This window comes from Hemiscyllium ocellatum, chromosome 29 (assembly GCF_020745735.1).
Source record: "Hemiscyllium ocellatum isolate sHemOce1 chromosome 29, sHemOce1.pat.X.cur, whole genome shotgun sequence".
Taxonomy (NCBI): domain Eukaryota; kingdom Metazoa; phylum Chordata; class Chondrichthyes; order Orectolobiformes; family Hemiscylliidae; genus Hemiscyllium; species Hemiscyllium ocellatum.
Genome location: NC_083429.1, coordinates 49,364,002 through 49,377,551, shown reverse-complemented (window position 1 = coordinate 49,377,551; position 13,550 = coordinate 49,364,002). Strand labels below are relative to the sequence as shown.

Here is a 13,550-nt window from a genome sequence, read left to right as displayed (position 1 = left end):
GAACTGCTTGATGTTTTCAGTGTAGAAACAGACCATTTGATCCAACACATCTGTTTCAGTGTTCACACTCCAAACTAGCCTCTTCCTTTCTACTTCATCTAACCTTATCAGTACAGCTCTCTACTCCCTTCTCCCTCTTGGATTTATCTAGCTTCCCCTTGAATGCTTTTTGCCTCAAGCACTCCTTATGATAGCTGGAACTATATTCAAGTCACTGGGTAAAGAAGTTTCTTGTGAATTCTTTATTAGACTTATTACTTATGCTCCTAGTTTTGATCTCCCCGCAAGTGAAAACACCTACGCTCCACCTACAGCTATCCCATCAAACGCTTTCATAATCAAAACTCTACAACCCCTCAGCCGTCTCTATTCTAAAGAAGTAATCCAGTTACACTTCTCAAACTGAGATTTTTCCTTTATTTTTCTTGGGATGAGGCCTCCATTCTCAAGGCCAGTGTTTGTTGCCTATCCTCAATTGCCCTTGAGCCGAATAGTTTGCTACATGCATTAGTCATATTAATGGTTTAGATGACTGAACTAAATGTCATATCTCCAAGCTTGCAGATGACAAAATTGGGTGGGAGGGTGAACTATGAGGAGGATGCAGAAGTGCTTCCATATGATTTGGACAATTGAGTGAGTGAGCAAATTGATGGAGTATAATGTGGATAAATGTGAGATTCTCCACTTTGGTTACAAAAACAAGATTTAGAAAGAGGCACATGTCCTTATACATTCACCACAAAGTAGGTATGCAGGTGTAGCAGACAGTGAATAAAGCAAATGCTATGTTGGCCTTCTGAAAGCGGAGGGGCAGGGATATCATGATGAGACCACAGCTAGGGTACTGTATGTAGTTTCGGTTTCCTTATCTAAGAAAGGATTTTTCAGCTATGAAAGGAATGCAATAAGGGTTTACCCAGACTGATTCCTGGGTTGGAAGGACTGATGTATGAAGAGAGACTAGACTAGTTAGGACTGTATTCACTGGAGTTTAGAAGAATGTGGAGGGATCTCATTAAAATCTGTAAAATGCTAACAGGACAATACAGAGTAAATTCAGGAAAAATGTTCCTGATGTTTTTGTTCACAGTTTAAGGATACAGGGTAGGCCATTTACTGGGATGAGTAGTGAATGCTGAACCTGTGAAATTCTCTGCCACAGAAATGCCAAATCATTTATCATTTTTAAGAACGAGTGAATATAGTTCTTAGGCCTAACTGGATCAAAGAGTATCAGGAGAAAGTGGGAAGAGGGTTGTATTGAGTGGTAGAGCAGGGCTGAATCCTCTACTCCTATATTCTATGCTTCTATGTCCTTTTAGATTACATTTACAGGGGGCTGAATTGCTCATCTTTGTAGAGCTTTTATGTACCTTCTCCAGTACTTTTTCTAGAACAGATACCAGATGGTGCACAGTAAATATGGTCTCAAAAATGTCTAGATCCCAGACTCACCATAACCAAAGCCATGGAAAATTTGCTTAATAAAATGGGACTATACTTCAGTCTTGCAGTGTGCATGCTGTCAGATGTAGCTAGCTGTTTCATCTTAGGTAGAGCAAAAAGAAATACTATAAAACCAATAGTTCTGTTATCTAAGTCTCTTTTAGTTATTCTACGGATACCTCGAGAAGCTCGGCTTTTGTACACCTTGCATCATGTTGATGGAGAGCAGAACGGGAACAGCCCTGAGAGGTAGCTCACTGTACCTTCCAAGGGCAGACAGTTTGAAAACAAATACTGAGACCTGTGAAACTTCTTCAAGTCAAGGAGTTTGGGGGAGGTGGGACTCAGTTTGATTAAGCCATGCTCAATCATATCTCAGCAGTAGACAATTAAAAATGTCAAGCATTTCAAAATGGATGAATGCTTCTTTAAAAATGGTTGTTAGTCTCCATTCTTCAACTCTCTGTGCATTGACTGATAAATTGTGATTATTAAAACCCTTTAGCCAAGCCTTGACTCCCATATTAAAAGACAATCCTGGAGTGTATAAAATAGTTTTGTTTTCAGATGTGATGAGCATTTTCTTCCTGTTTTGTTGCAATTTTTATTACGGCAATTTCATCTTTGATTTCTTTTCCATTAGGTTTAAAAAGTATTGTCGAAATGATTTTACAGTTAATGTGTTACCATCATTTGAAATTCTTTTGGTAAGAATTGAATGCTGAACCTTTTCACTTATCCGCCAGTCACTTAACAGTCAGTGTGTAGAGTGTAATTTGACATTACATTTACAATACCTCAGAGATTATTTGTACACAAGTTATATTTTTCACTTGCCTAATTTCAGCTTCCAATATTCATGTTACTGTTTCTAATGCACATTTTATTTTTGCTTGTTTGATATTTGTTGCAGAAAAACTTGAAGTTGGTGAATAAGCAGATCTTTCCACAATGCATCTCCATCATTGGGAGCTTTGCAACTGACAAGGCAATTTCTGGACAAATAGCAGGGAGAGAAGAATACTGGGACTCTTGCCTAGCTGCTCTTGTAAGTTTTCTTACAACACAGACAGACGTGAGTTTTCACATTGGCGCTGCTGTTTTTATCTCGAGTTGGATATTTCCTGTGCCCATTTAGGATATTAAATGTGCCACTGAAACCTATTTAGTGAGTATTGCTTCAATGACAAACAGCTTTACTCATTATCAGGCATTGACGTTCTTAATAACTTTTCTTAATTTTTCATTTGAAAACAGTCGGAAAGGTAACATATTTTGTATTGTTTTTAAGTGGCTATCAATATTATCCTTGTTGAAATAATAAATGTTGTATGATAGGAGTCTGCATAATTTAGAGATTAGCTGGTGAGCGTCAGCTTTGACTCAGGGACAAACTCTTGACTATAAGTCAGATGGTTTGATTATGTAGTACCCATTTTATTTGGGTGAAAAACAGGACCCAATATAGATGCTTATTCTCTAACAGTTCAGGACTGTACACCATATTAGTTGGAGTCTCCTGTATTTGTTCGGGGACCTGTGGGAAACTGACTTGAGGACTACGATTTTCACAAACATGCAGTACAACCCACTGTGTGTTAGTCTGTCACCTATGAATTTTTACATTTTACAAGTTTCTTCAGGTATGGCGCTAAGCCAGTGGTCTTTAAAAGGATCACTGGATGTCATCACACCAAAGATAACTTTGAAAATTTTGCTTTTTAAAGTTGCCAATGATCCTTCTTTACTTCTAGCAACTCTGAGCAATCAGAGGCAGTCAGTAAATGCCACATTCCATGAATGAATTCGGAAAAAAGTCAAGAGACGGCAGTGTATACCATCCATGAGATGCACTTTGAAAACTCACCAACACTCCTCCAACAGCATCTTCCAAACCTAATACCTCTGCCATTCTAGAAAGAAATGGCAGAAAATCTATGGAAACATAGCCCGAGCAAGTTCCCCCACTCCATCCTGACTTGGAACTATCTACCCATTCCTTCACTATCACTGGATCAAAGTCCTGAGTTCCCACCCTAAAAGCAATGGGACTGTACCTACGCAGCAGTGACAGCAGCACTTCAAGAAGATAGCTCGCCACCACTTAATCCAGGGTAATTTAGGATGAGCAATTAATGCTGGCTTAGCTGGCAATGCCCACAGTCTATAATTTTTTTAAAAATCCTCTCCTTTTCAATTATGCAACCCAAATGGTTCATTGCTATTTCCAGGTGTCCTTGTTTGCTTCATTTTGTCCAAAAGTCTGATCTGGTTATTGATTACTCCATATGAAGATGGATTTCCTAATGTCAGTTCCTCCTGCTGTTAGGGCTCAGCTTTGCCACAGCAGATGTGGGTTCAGGATTGATCCGAAAGTGAAATCTGTTTGATTCTCATTGCAGAAAACATTTAGAGATGTAGGAGTGAACCGATAGTTTGAATGTTCCAATATGAAAGCTGGAAGGATTGGAAGGAATCTGTGGAATTACTTATCATAGTGGGCTGGGTCATTCAGGATATTCAAGGCTGAGATAGACAGATTTTTATCAACAGGAAATCAAGGGCTGTGGAGCGAAGGCAGGAAAGTCTAATTGAAGATGATCAGATCAGCTATGATCTCAGTGAATGGCAGAGCAGTTTCCAATGGCCTGCTTCTCCTTCTATGTCTTACAGTCTAAGGAGTGGACTGGTAATCAAAGTGGTCTTGATTCTGATCAGACCACCGTATTTCTCCTTAATTTGGTTACAAAGCATAACATGGGATTTTACATTATGACAGAATTAATTTCTAAGCCTGTATTTTATCTTTTTTGATTTGAGGCTGTTTCTTCTCAAATACTTGACAGTCACCCAATTTTTAACAACTTTGTTTCTCCATTTGTTCAGGATGAAGCGATATCATCTGTCCCTGCGAGTGACTACAGGGAAACCTTGTACGCTCTCCTGGGCCTGATGGTAAACTTTTCCATGGAGCAGTGCTGCACCATCCAGGTGTGAAGACAAGGACAGGACAGGCAGTGTTGATCTTTAGATACTGGTTTTAAAATATTTCCCTGCACTTCGTGAAGGCAGTGGCAGTACAATTCCTAGGTGCCACTGTGTTTCATGCATGCATCTGATTAATTAATTTAGCAATCATTCATTTAGCATCCATAGTTTATCAGAACTGATCCTGAACTAATCTGTAGCTGATATTCATGCAGACACAATGCAGCAAGACTACTTGGACAGCAATTGAGAATCTTCCTGTTCTTGAGACACTGACTTGCTGAGATGAGGCAATTCCACATAAGCTAGAAACTTAATGCTGGCTATCTCTGTTTTCTGTGGATCAGTAGGATTTTATTTCACGTATTAAGTATGACTGCACTGCTTGCAGCAAAGCTATCAGCTACACACCATTTATTGAAAGTGATAATTTTGGCAGAGAGTCCTGCTTGTAGCATAATTACTACTGAACCAAAACTCTGTACTGTATTACCATATGTTGCCTGAGGCATGAAATATATAATGGAAGAGAATTGACTAAATTAAGTTATCTTAAGTGCATCTTACAATTTAATTCTTCTAATTCTATAAAATAGAAATTATTTACATTCTTCCACTGTGAGTTAAGTAATGCGAGCATAAGAGGTACAGTTAGTAAATTTGCAGATGACACCAAAATTGGAGGTGTAGTGGATAGCGAAGAGGATTACCTCAGATTACCTCAGATAAATGCGAGGTGCTGCGTTTTGGGAAAGCAAATCTTAGCAGGACTTATACACTTAATGGTAAGGTCCTAGGGAGTGTTGCTGAACAAAGAGACCTTGGGGTGCAGGTTCATAGCTCCTTGAAAGTGGAGTCGCAGGTAGATGGGATAGTGAAGAAGGTGTTTGGTATGCTTTCCTTTATTGGTCAGAGTATTGAGTAAAGGAGTTGGGAGGTCATGTTGCGGCTGTACAGGGGATTGGTTAGGCCACTGTTGGAATATTGCGTGCAATTCTGGTCTCTTTCCTATCTGAAAGATGTTGTGAAACTTGAAAGGGTTCAGAAAAGATTTACAAGGGTGTTGCAAGGAGGATCTGAGCTACAGGGAGAGGCTGAACAGGCTGGGAATGTTTTCCCTGGAGTGTCAGAGGCTGAGGGGTGACCTTATAGAGGTTTACAAAATTTTGAGGGGCATGGATAGGATAAATAGGCAAAGTATTTTCCCTGGGGTTGGGGAGTCCAGAACTAGAGGGCATAAGTTTAGGGTGAGAATGGAAAGATATAAAAGAGACCTAAGGGGTAACTTTTTCACGCAGAGGGTGGTACGTGTGTGGAATGAGCTGCCAGAGGGAGTGATGGAGGCTGGTACAATTGCAACATTTAAGAGGCATTTGGATGGGTATATGAATAGGAAGGGTTTGGAGGGATATGGGCCAGGTGCTGGCAGGTGGGACTAGATTAGGTTGGGATATCTTGTCGGCATGAACTGGTTGGACCGAAAGGTCTCTATGATTCTAAATGGATAAAAGGAGTAGGGGGATCTGTGTAAGAACGTTTATAAATTTGGTTTATCCTGTAATTGTATCTCCCCTTTCATGATGTCTAGCTTTTCCTTAAATTTCTATCTATATGTTTTAGGCAAAAGCTCCAGCTATTACAGAAAGGTGCATCTCCTTGCTTGGGAGTGCAGATGGTGGTATTCTCACAGTAAGTATCATTCATTCCTGACCTAATTACTGTTGTGTTAAATTCCCTAATTGAAATGTAGCTGCCCTTATTGGAATATGCAAGGTGTTTTAAGAGATGACCTAAAATGTTGCTAACAAGTTATCTGTATCACCTTACTTGCTGCTTTCAGAGTTAGTAATTTTTGTTATTTTTCAGAGAGCCACAGGGCTTCTGAGTCACATGCTCCCTCAGTCTGCTGAAGCAGTGGAAAAAGCATTGAAATCTGAAATCGTGAAGAAAATGCTCAGGTTTATAAAGGTAGAAAACACTGAACACAGAAACCTTTGTACATGTTACAGATCAGCTTTTCAATAACTGTATCCCATATGCTTCTGTGAGAGTAAAGTTGAAAATCTGTTAGCAGTGCCACTCAATAACTAGAGGTTACAGTTTTAAGGTTTTTGGCAAAAGAGGCATAGGCGACATGAGAAAATGTTTTATTTATGCTTCATCTGACATAGAATTGATAGTCAAAATTAACTTTCACTGTGCCATAATCTGTGGTTCTATGTTATAGATTAGATTAGATTACTTACAGTGTGGAAACAGGCCCTTCGGCCCAACAAGTCCACACTGACCCGCTGAAGCGCCACCCACCCATACCCCTACATTTACCCCTTACCTAACACTATGGGCAATTTAGCATGGCCAATTCACCTGACCCGCACATCTTTGGACTGTGGGAGGAAACCGGAGCACCCGGAAGAAACCCACGCAGACACGGGGAGAACGTGCAAACTCCACACAGTCAGTCGCCTGAGACGGGAATTGAACCCGGGTCTCAGGCGCTGTGAGGCAGCAGTGCTAACCACTGTGCCACCGTGCCGCCCATTTGTTGTGATTTGGAATCCATGGCCTGAAAGGTTGATGGAAACATTTCAATAGTATATTTCAAAGGAGAATTGGATAAGTACCAGAAAGGAAATCATTTACAGGGATATGAGAAAACAACAGGAGACAGTTGGCATGATGAGGTAAATGGCCCCCTCCTTATGCTGTGTCATTCTATGATTTGATGTAAACATTAGTTGCTAGTTTGAATCAATGACTTAGTTTTTCTTCACCTGTGTTTTTTTTTAAAACTGGCAACAGAAGACGAAGCAGTTCAGAAACCTGCTGAGTTGAATAAGGCTCACACTTGAAAGATGATCGTTTGACAATGTACCAAAGAACTGCTGTTTGCTATGGAACCGTAACTCAATATGAGCTGATACCTTTAATGGTGTACGACTTGATTACCCTTTTTAAAACCCCATCCAGTTTTCTGAAATGCTTTTGGCTCTGTCATTCCATTGTCCATTCTCAGAGCCCATTGGTCTAACGACCTTCAGATGATAAACTTGCGATGTGGGAGTTGGGAGGTAGGGGAGGAAGCTGAAAATATGTTGCTGGTCAAAGGATGCTGCCTGGCCTGCTGTGCTTTGACCAGCAACACATTTTCAGCTGTGATCTCCAGCATCTGCAGACCTCACTTTTTACAGGTAGGGGAGGAAGCACATTTATGAACCTCGAAAGGCATGGGGAAGGGGAATTAAAGCAGAGAAAAAAGATGACTGAATTTTTACTCACCTGATTCCCTGACTGTCACCTGGTGTACATCATTGGTTTGATTTGTTTTGTGTTTCAGGTGGGTGGGATGACAACTACACGATACGCTGTGAAAAATCTGGCTGTCTGCAGCAGTCACAGCGAACATGCCTGTGAAGAGATTGTTAAGTGTGATAAAAGTATGTAATATTTATTTTTTGATGACAGCAAACTTTAACATGCTATTGTCACTAACCTTGAGAAGAACATCTAGGGCTGAGTGGATGGACTATAAACATTGAAATATAATACACTATTTATAAACTAAATAAAAACCAAAAGAACAGTTGATGCTGGAAATCAGAAACAAAATCAAAAATTGTTGGAAAAGCTCAGTAGGTCTGGCAGCATCTGTGGAGTGAAATCAGAGTTAATGTTTTGGATCTATTTATAAACTATACTATTACATGCAGCACTTTCTAGTCCACTTTTCAGCACTACCAGTAAACAGAATCTTGTTATAGTAATGATTCTGTTCATTATTATTATTAAAACATTGCATAACCATGATTTAAAATAAACATTTACTCAAATTCTTGGCAATGTCGGTTGTAGGACATATAATAAATGCCTGAAAGAGTAAGGTACCTCAATTATCAGCCTAATTTTATTGGCCGTCTGATAATGACCATTGTCACCAGAAAGTGCACCCTTAGGACTTGCGGAATACTAGGTATAGAATAAAAAAAAGCACTTCAATTAGCATTGTATTTGCTGATGGTGCTATGATGAAATTTGAGTAAGTAGTGATGAAGGAATAGCAATACATGGCCAAGGTAGAATGCTGAGTGCCTGATAATGAAGCAACTTTATCGTGCCTCTGTTTTTCTCTCTTGTGCAAATTGACCTGTTGTGCACTTAATCCATTTTCTGTTTTTATTTGTACTGCATATACTTTTATACAGCTCTCTGAAATTCATGAACTATAGCTTAAAAAGAAAGGTGAACTTTGTACAAGGTTCATGAACCCCTTCTGATGCTTGTAAACACCATGGGCTGAACTTTGCTTCAGAGACAGTGGGCAGGCAGGAGATTTAGGTAGTTGCTTGTTGGAATGGCTGTGCTGATGTTGTCCTGCATCCGAGCAAATTTCCTGGGCTACTGGAATTGACAATCTGCTCCGCAGAAATTGGGAGCCTGTTAGGCTAATTAGGTTCAATTTTCATACCCACTGGCATTTTCTCAGCATCGGATGCCCTCACCCTTCCCCAGCGGAGTCTGGAGGCAGGCAGAACTGTAGTGGCAGTCACCGGTGGAAAATCTGAGGCCGTTAGTACCTAATGAATGAACTACTGGTATGATGAGGCAGTGGCCTTGGTTCTAACCATTCATGTGGAGTGGTTACCCTCCATACTGAACAACTGTGGGCCTTTTTGAATTTCTCAATTTCTGCAGGAGGTGTCTGCACACTCTATTTTCTATCTCCACAGCGCTCACCTCTCCCAGTGGGGCTGCTGGCCAGCCCGTGCTGCCAGCGCTGACCTTGGGCTTTCTGCCATCTGAACTGTTGGGGCATCCAATGAATGACAATTAATAAACAGCACTATCTCAGGACCCGTATCTTGTCCTGCTGTTGGGTTTCTAGTACCTGTAAGAAAACACCTTGTTTTGTTCTTTTCTCTCTGTTGCTCCACACTTGCAGTTCTGAAAGTTGTTCCTCTCCAGGTGTAGAGTCTTGATACTTCAACAGTAGTTCTTCCTCCTGACTCCAGTCCTGATACCCAGAGTTAATTTTAAATGCCCTGCCTGCTGTGCTCATACTAGCAACTTGATTCAGGCCTGGTACTGATTGTGAAACTCCATTTTGTTTTAATGCCAATGCATTCGCTAACCTTTTTGAAACCCTGTCCACCTTTCCTAAACCTTTGTCTCTCTCATTCCATTGTCTATGCTCAGAGCTCAGTGCTCTAAGGAAACTGTTGTCTTCAGACGACGAGTTAGTGGTGGGGAACGCTGCCCTTTGCCTTTCGCACTGCTTTGAGATCCCTGGAGCTGCTACATCTCTACTCAAGTCCGACATCGTCAGAGTGTTGTTAAAACATGCTGGTGGTGATGCCAAGCAGAATGGCCTCCAGCAGAATGCAGCAATCGCTCTCGGTAAACTTTGCTTGGCAGAATCCAGGTAAGGTTTAACAACTGTCCATGTGAAAGGATTATCATATGCTTGCTCTTCCACATGGACTGCAGTATAAATTAAACTGGTGAGATGTAGGAAAGGGATGATCATCTTATTGGGATTGTATTATAGACCCCCTAATAGTCAGAGGGAAATTGAAAAACAAATTTGGAAGGCGATCTTTGTTATCTGTAAGAATAATAGGGTGGTTATGGTAGGGGATTTTAACTTCCCAGACATAGATTAGGACTGCCATAGTGTTAAGAGTTTAGATGGAGATGAATTTGTTAAGTGTGTACAAGAAAATTTTCTGATTTGATGTACTTACAAGAGAAGGTACAAAACTTGACCTACTCTTGGGAAATAAGGACATGGAAGATATAGAATGTAGGGAAATAGATGGTGACATCTTGAAAAATGTCCATATTATAGAGGAAGAAGAGCTGGATATGTTGAAATGTATAAACGTGGATAAATCCCTAGGACCTGATCAGGTGTACCCTAGAACTCTGTGGGAAGCTAGGGCCTTTTACTGAGATATTTGTATCATCAATAGTCATAGGTGAAGTGCTGGAAGACTGGAGGTTGACGAATGTCGTACCACTGTTTAAGAAAGGTGATAAGGACAAGCCAGGGAACTATAGACCAGTGAGCCTGACGTCAGTGGTGGGCAAGTTGTTGGAAGGAATCCAGAGGGACAGGATGTACATGTATTTGGAAAGTAAAGGACTGATTAGGGATAGTCAACATGGCTTTGTGCGTGGGAAATCATGTCTCACAAACTTGATTTGAAGAAGTAGCAGGATTGATGAGGGCAGAGCATTAGATAATATCTATATGAACTTCAGTCAGGCGTATGACAAGGTTCCCCATGGAAACAGACCCTTCGGTCCAACGCATCCACGCCGACCAGACATCCCAACCCAATCTAGTCCCACCTGCCATAAACCTGGCCCATATCCCTCCGAACCCTTCCTATTCATATACCCATCCAAATGCCTCTTAAATACTGATTAGCAAGGTTAGATCTCATGGAATACAGGGAGAACTAGCCATTTGGATACAGAACTGGCTCAAAGGTAGAAGACAGAGGGTGGTGGTGAATGGTTGTTCTTCAGACTGGAGGCCTGTGACCAGTGGAGTGCCACAAGGATCGGTGCTGGGTCCACTACTTTTCATCATTTATATAAATGATTTGGATGTGAGCATAAGAGGTATAATTAGTAAGTTTGCAGAGGACACCAAAATTGGAGGTGTAGTGGACAGAGAAAAGGGTTACCTCAGATTACAACAGGATCTTGACCAGATGAGCCACTGGGCTGAGGAGTGGCAGATGGAGTTTAATTTAGATAAATGTGAGATGCATTTTGAGAAAGCAAATCTTAGCAGGACTTATACACTTAATGGTAAGGTCCTGGGGATTATTGCTGAACAAAGAGACCTTGGAGTGCAGGTTCATAGCTCCTTGAAAGTGGAGTCACAGATAGATAGGATAGTGAAGAAGCCGTTTGATATGCTTTCCTTTGTTGGTCAGTATATTGAGTTCAGAAGTTGGGTGGTCATTTTGCGGCTGTACAGGACATTGGTTAGGCCACTGTTGGAATATTACGTGCAATTCTGGTCTCCTTCCTATAGGAAAGATGTTGTGAAACTTGAAAGGGTTCGGAAAGGATTTACAAGGATGTTGCCAGGGTTGGAGGTTTTGAGCTACAGGGAGAGGCTGAATAGGTTGGGGCTGTTTTCCCTGGAACGTTGGAGGCTGAGGGGTGACCTTATAAAGGTTCATAAGATCATGAGGGGCATGGATAGGATAATAGACAAAGTCTTTTCCCTGGGGTGAGGGAGTCTAGAACTAGAGTGCATAGGTTTAAGGTGAGAGGGGAAAGATATAAAAGAGACCCAAGAGGCAAGTTTTTCACTCAGAGGGTGTTATGTGTATGGAATGAGCTGCCAGAGGAAATGATGGAGGCTGGTACAATTGCAACATTTAAAAGGCGTCTGGAGGGTACATGAATAGGGATGGCTTGGAGGGATATAGGCCAGGTGCTGGGATTAGTTTGAGTTGAGATATCTGGTCGGCATGGATGAGTTTGATCAACGAGTCTGTTTCTGTGTTGTACATCTATATGACTCTGTAAGCTTAGAATTTGATATTATTTGCGATATGACTTGTGCCATTTGTTAACAATAATCTTTAGCCAGTCTTTGGGTACTACTGACTAAAGCTGTTTAGCTGGATCATTACAAACATTATATTGGGCTCACTGCTTGGAAATAGACCATTGGTCACTTGGGCCATGCTGGTGTTTCATAGAACATGAATCTCGACATATCCTATTTCGTTCTTGTGACTAAACCCACAGGGTAGGCAATAAATGTCCCATTGTTAATGTTCATTTCTGTGATTGATTGTAAAGAAATGTTTCCTGGTTAGGTAGCACTAGCAGAACCAACTGGTTCTGTATTGCTGGAATCAGGCACCATCTCGTGCTCGTACTTTTAATATAGTCATTATCTTAATAAGTGAAATCCTCCAGAAATTAATGCGATTTTAATATTAAACTTTAACAAGAAACAGTTCTCATTGAAATTGACAAATGTTTCTTTCACTGTACTCAGGCATAGGACTGAGCTCCGAGAACTACATGGATTGGAAATTCTTACGTCCTGCATGAAATACATAAAGTGAGGGTGTAACCTTATGAACTGTGACTCCTGGGTAGCTGTGCTGAAGCTAATACATCTGGAGAATTACCTGAAGAGACTGGTTATGTTTATTGACTTTTAGGAACCTGGTTTAATTCAACTTGAATGCACTCTAACTCCATTTAATCAATACTGCTATGGAAAGTAATCCCACAAACTTTATTTACTAATTCTTTCTAAGCTGCAAAACCAGCATCCTGATCCTTGCCTCACTCTGTGCTGTGACTAGTGTTCATTATTACAGCTTCCAAGTGAGTTTATTCTTGCCCACTATCTCTTACATGTTAAATGCTTTCCCTCATTTATTATTCTGTTCACCCACGTTATCTACAACATGTTCAGTTCCAGTCTCAGATATTGTTTCGTTATCTGACTTTCCCTTCTATATCTCCCAATCTTGGTGATATTCTGCACTCTGGACCTTGGTTGCAAACATATGAAACAGGAACAGAAGGAGGCAGTTTCAGCCCCTTGAGTGTTTGCTTGGCTATTCTATAAAGATGTAGTTGATCTGTTTGTGTTTCAAATTCCACACTCCCACCTTTGATAACCTTTGATTCCCCGCCTAACAAGAATCTATCTACCTCTGCCTTTAAAAATATCGAATTATTCTCTTCCACTACCCTTTGAGACAAATCTGTTCTAAAAATGCAAAACAATATCCCCTAATTGTGGGCTCACCAATTAGAGAAAACATCCTTTCCATGCCTTGTTAATAACATTCAGGATCTTACACATTTCAATCAGTCATCCCTCACTCGTAGGTGTTCAAAGTTTGTGAGAAGATTTGTAGCTCGGGTGCTCATTGTTGTGGTTCTGTTCACCGAGCTGGGAATTTGTGTTGCAGACGTTTCGTCCCCTGTCTAAGTGACATCCTCAGTGCTTGGGAGCCTCCTGTGAAGCACTTCTGTGATGTTTCCTCTGGCATTTATAGTGGTTTGTCTCTGCCGCTTCCAGTTGTCAGTTCCAGCTGTCCGCTGCAGTGGTCGGTATA

At 40.8% G+C, this 13,550-nt stretch overlaps 1 protein-coding gene across 1 annotated transcript in view; it reads left to right on the top strand.

Annotated features, from left to right (window-relative positions):
- ttc12 (tetratricopeptide repeat domain 12) overlaps positions 1-12,818 on the top strand; it is a 36,727-nt gene extending 23,909 nt beyond the window's left edge. Inside the window, exons 14-21 of the mRNA XM_060847012.1 lie at positions 2,093-2,156; positions 2,363-2,497; positions 4,336-4,404; positions 6,058-6,126; positions 6,304-6,405; positions 7,775-7,874; positions 9,631-9,856; positions 12,470-12,818. Coding sequence (XP_060702995.1) covers positions 2,093-2,156; positions 2,363-2,497; positions 4,336-4,404; positions 6,058-6,126; positions 6,304-6,405; positions 7,775-7,874; positions 9,631-9,856; positions 12,470-12,539 — 835 coding nt within the window. The 3' untranslated portion in view covers positions 12,540-12,818. The remainder of the gene's footprint in view (positions 1-2,092; positions 2,157-2,362; positions 2,498-4,335; positions 4,405-6,057; positions 6,127-6,303; positions 6,406-7,774; positions 7,875-9,630; positions 9,857-12,469) is intronic.
- The last annotated feature ends 732 nt before the right edge of the window (positions 12,819-13,550 follow it).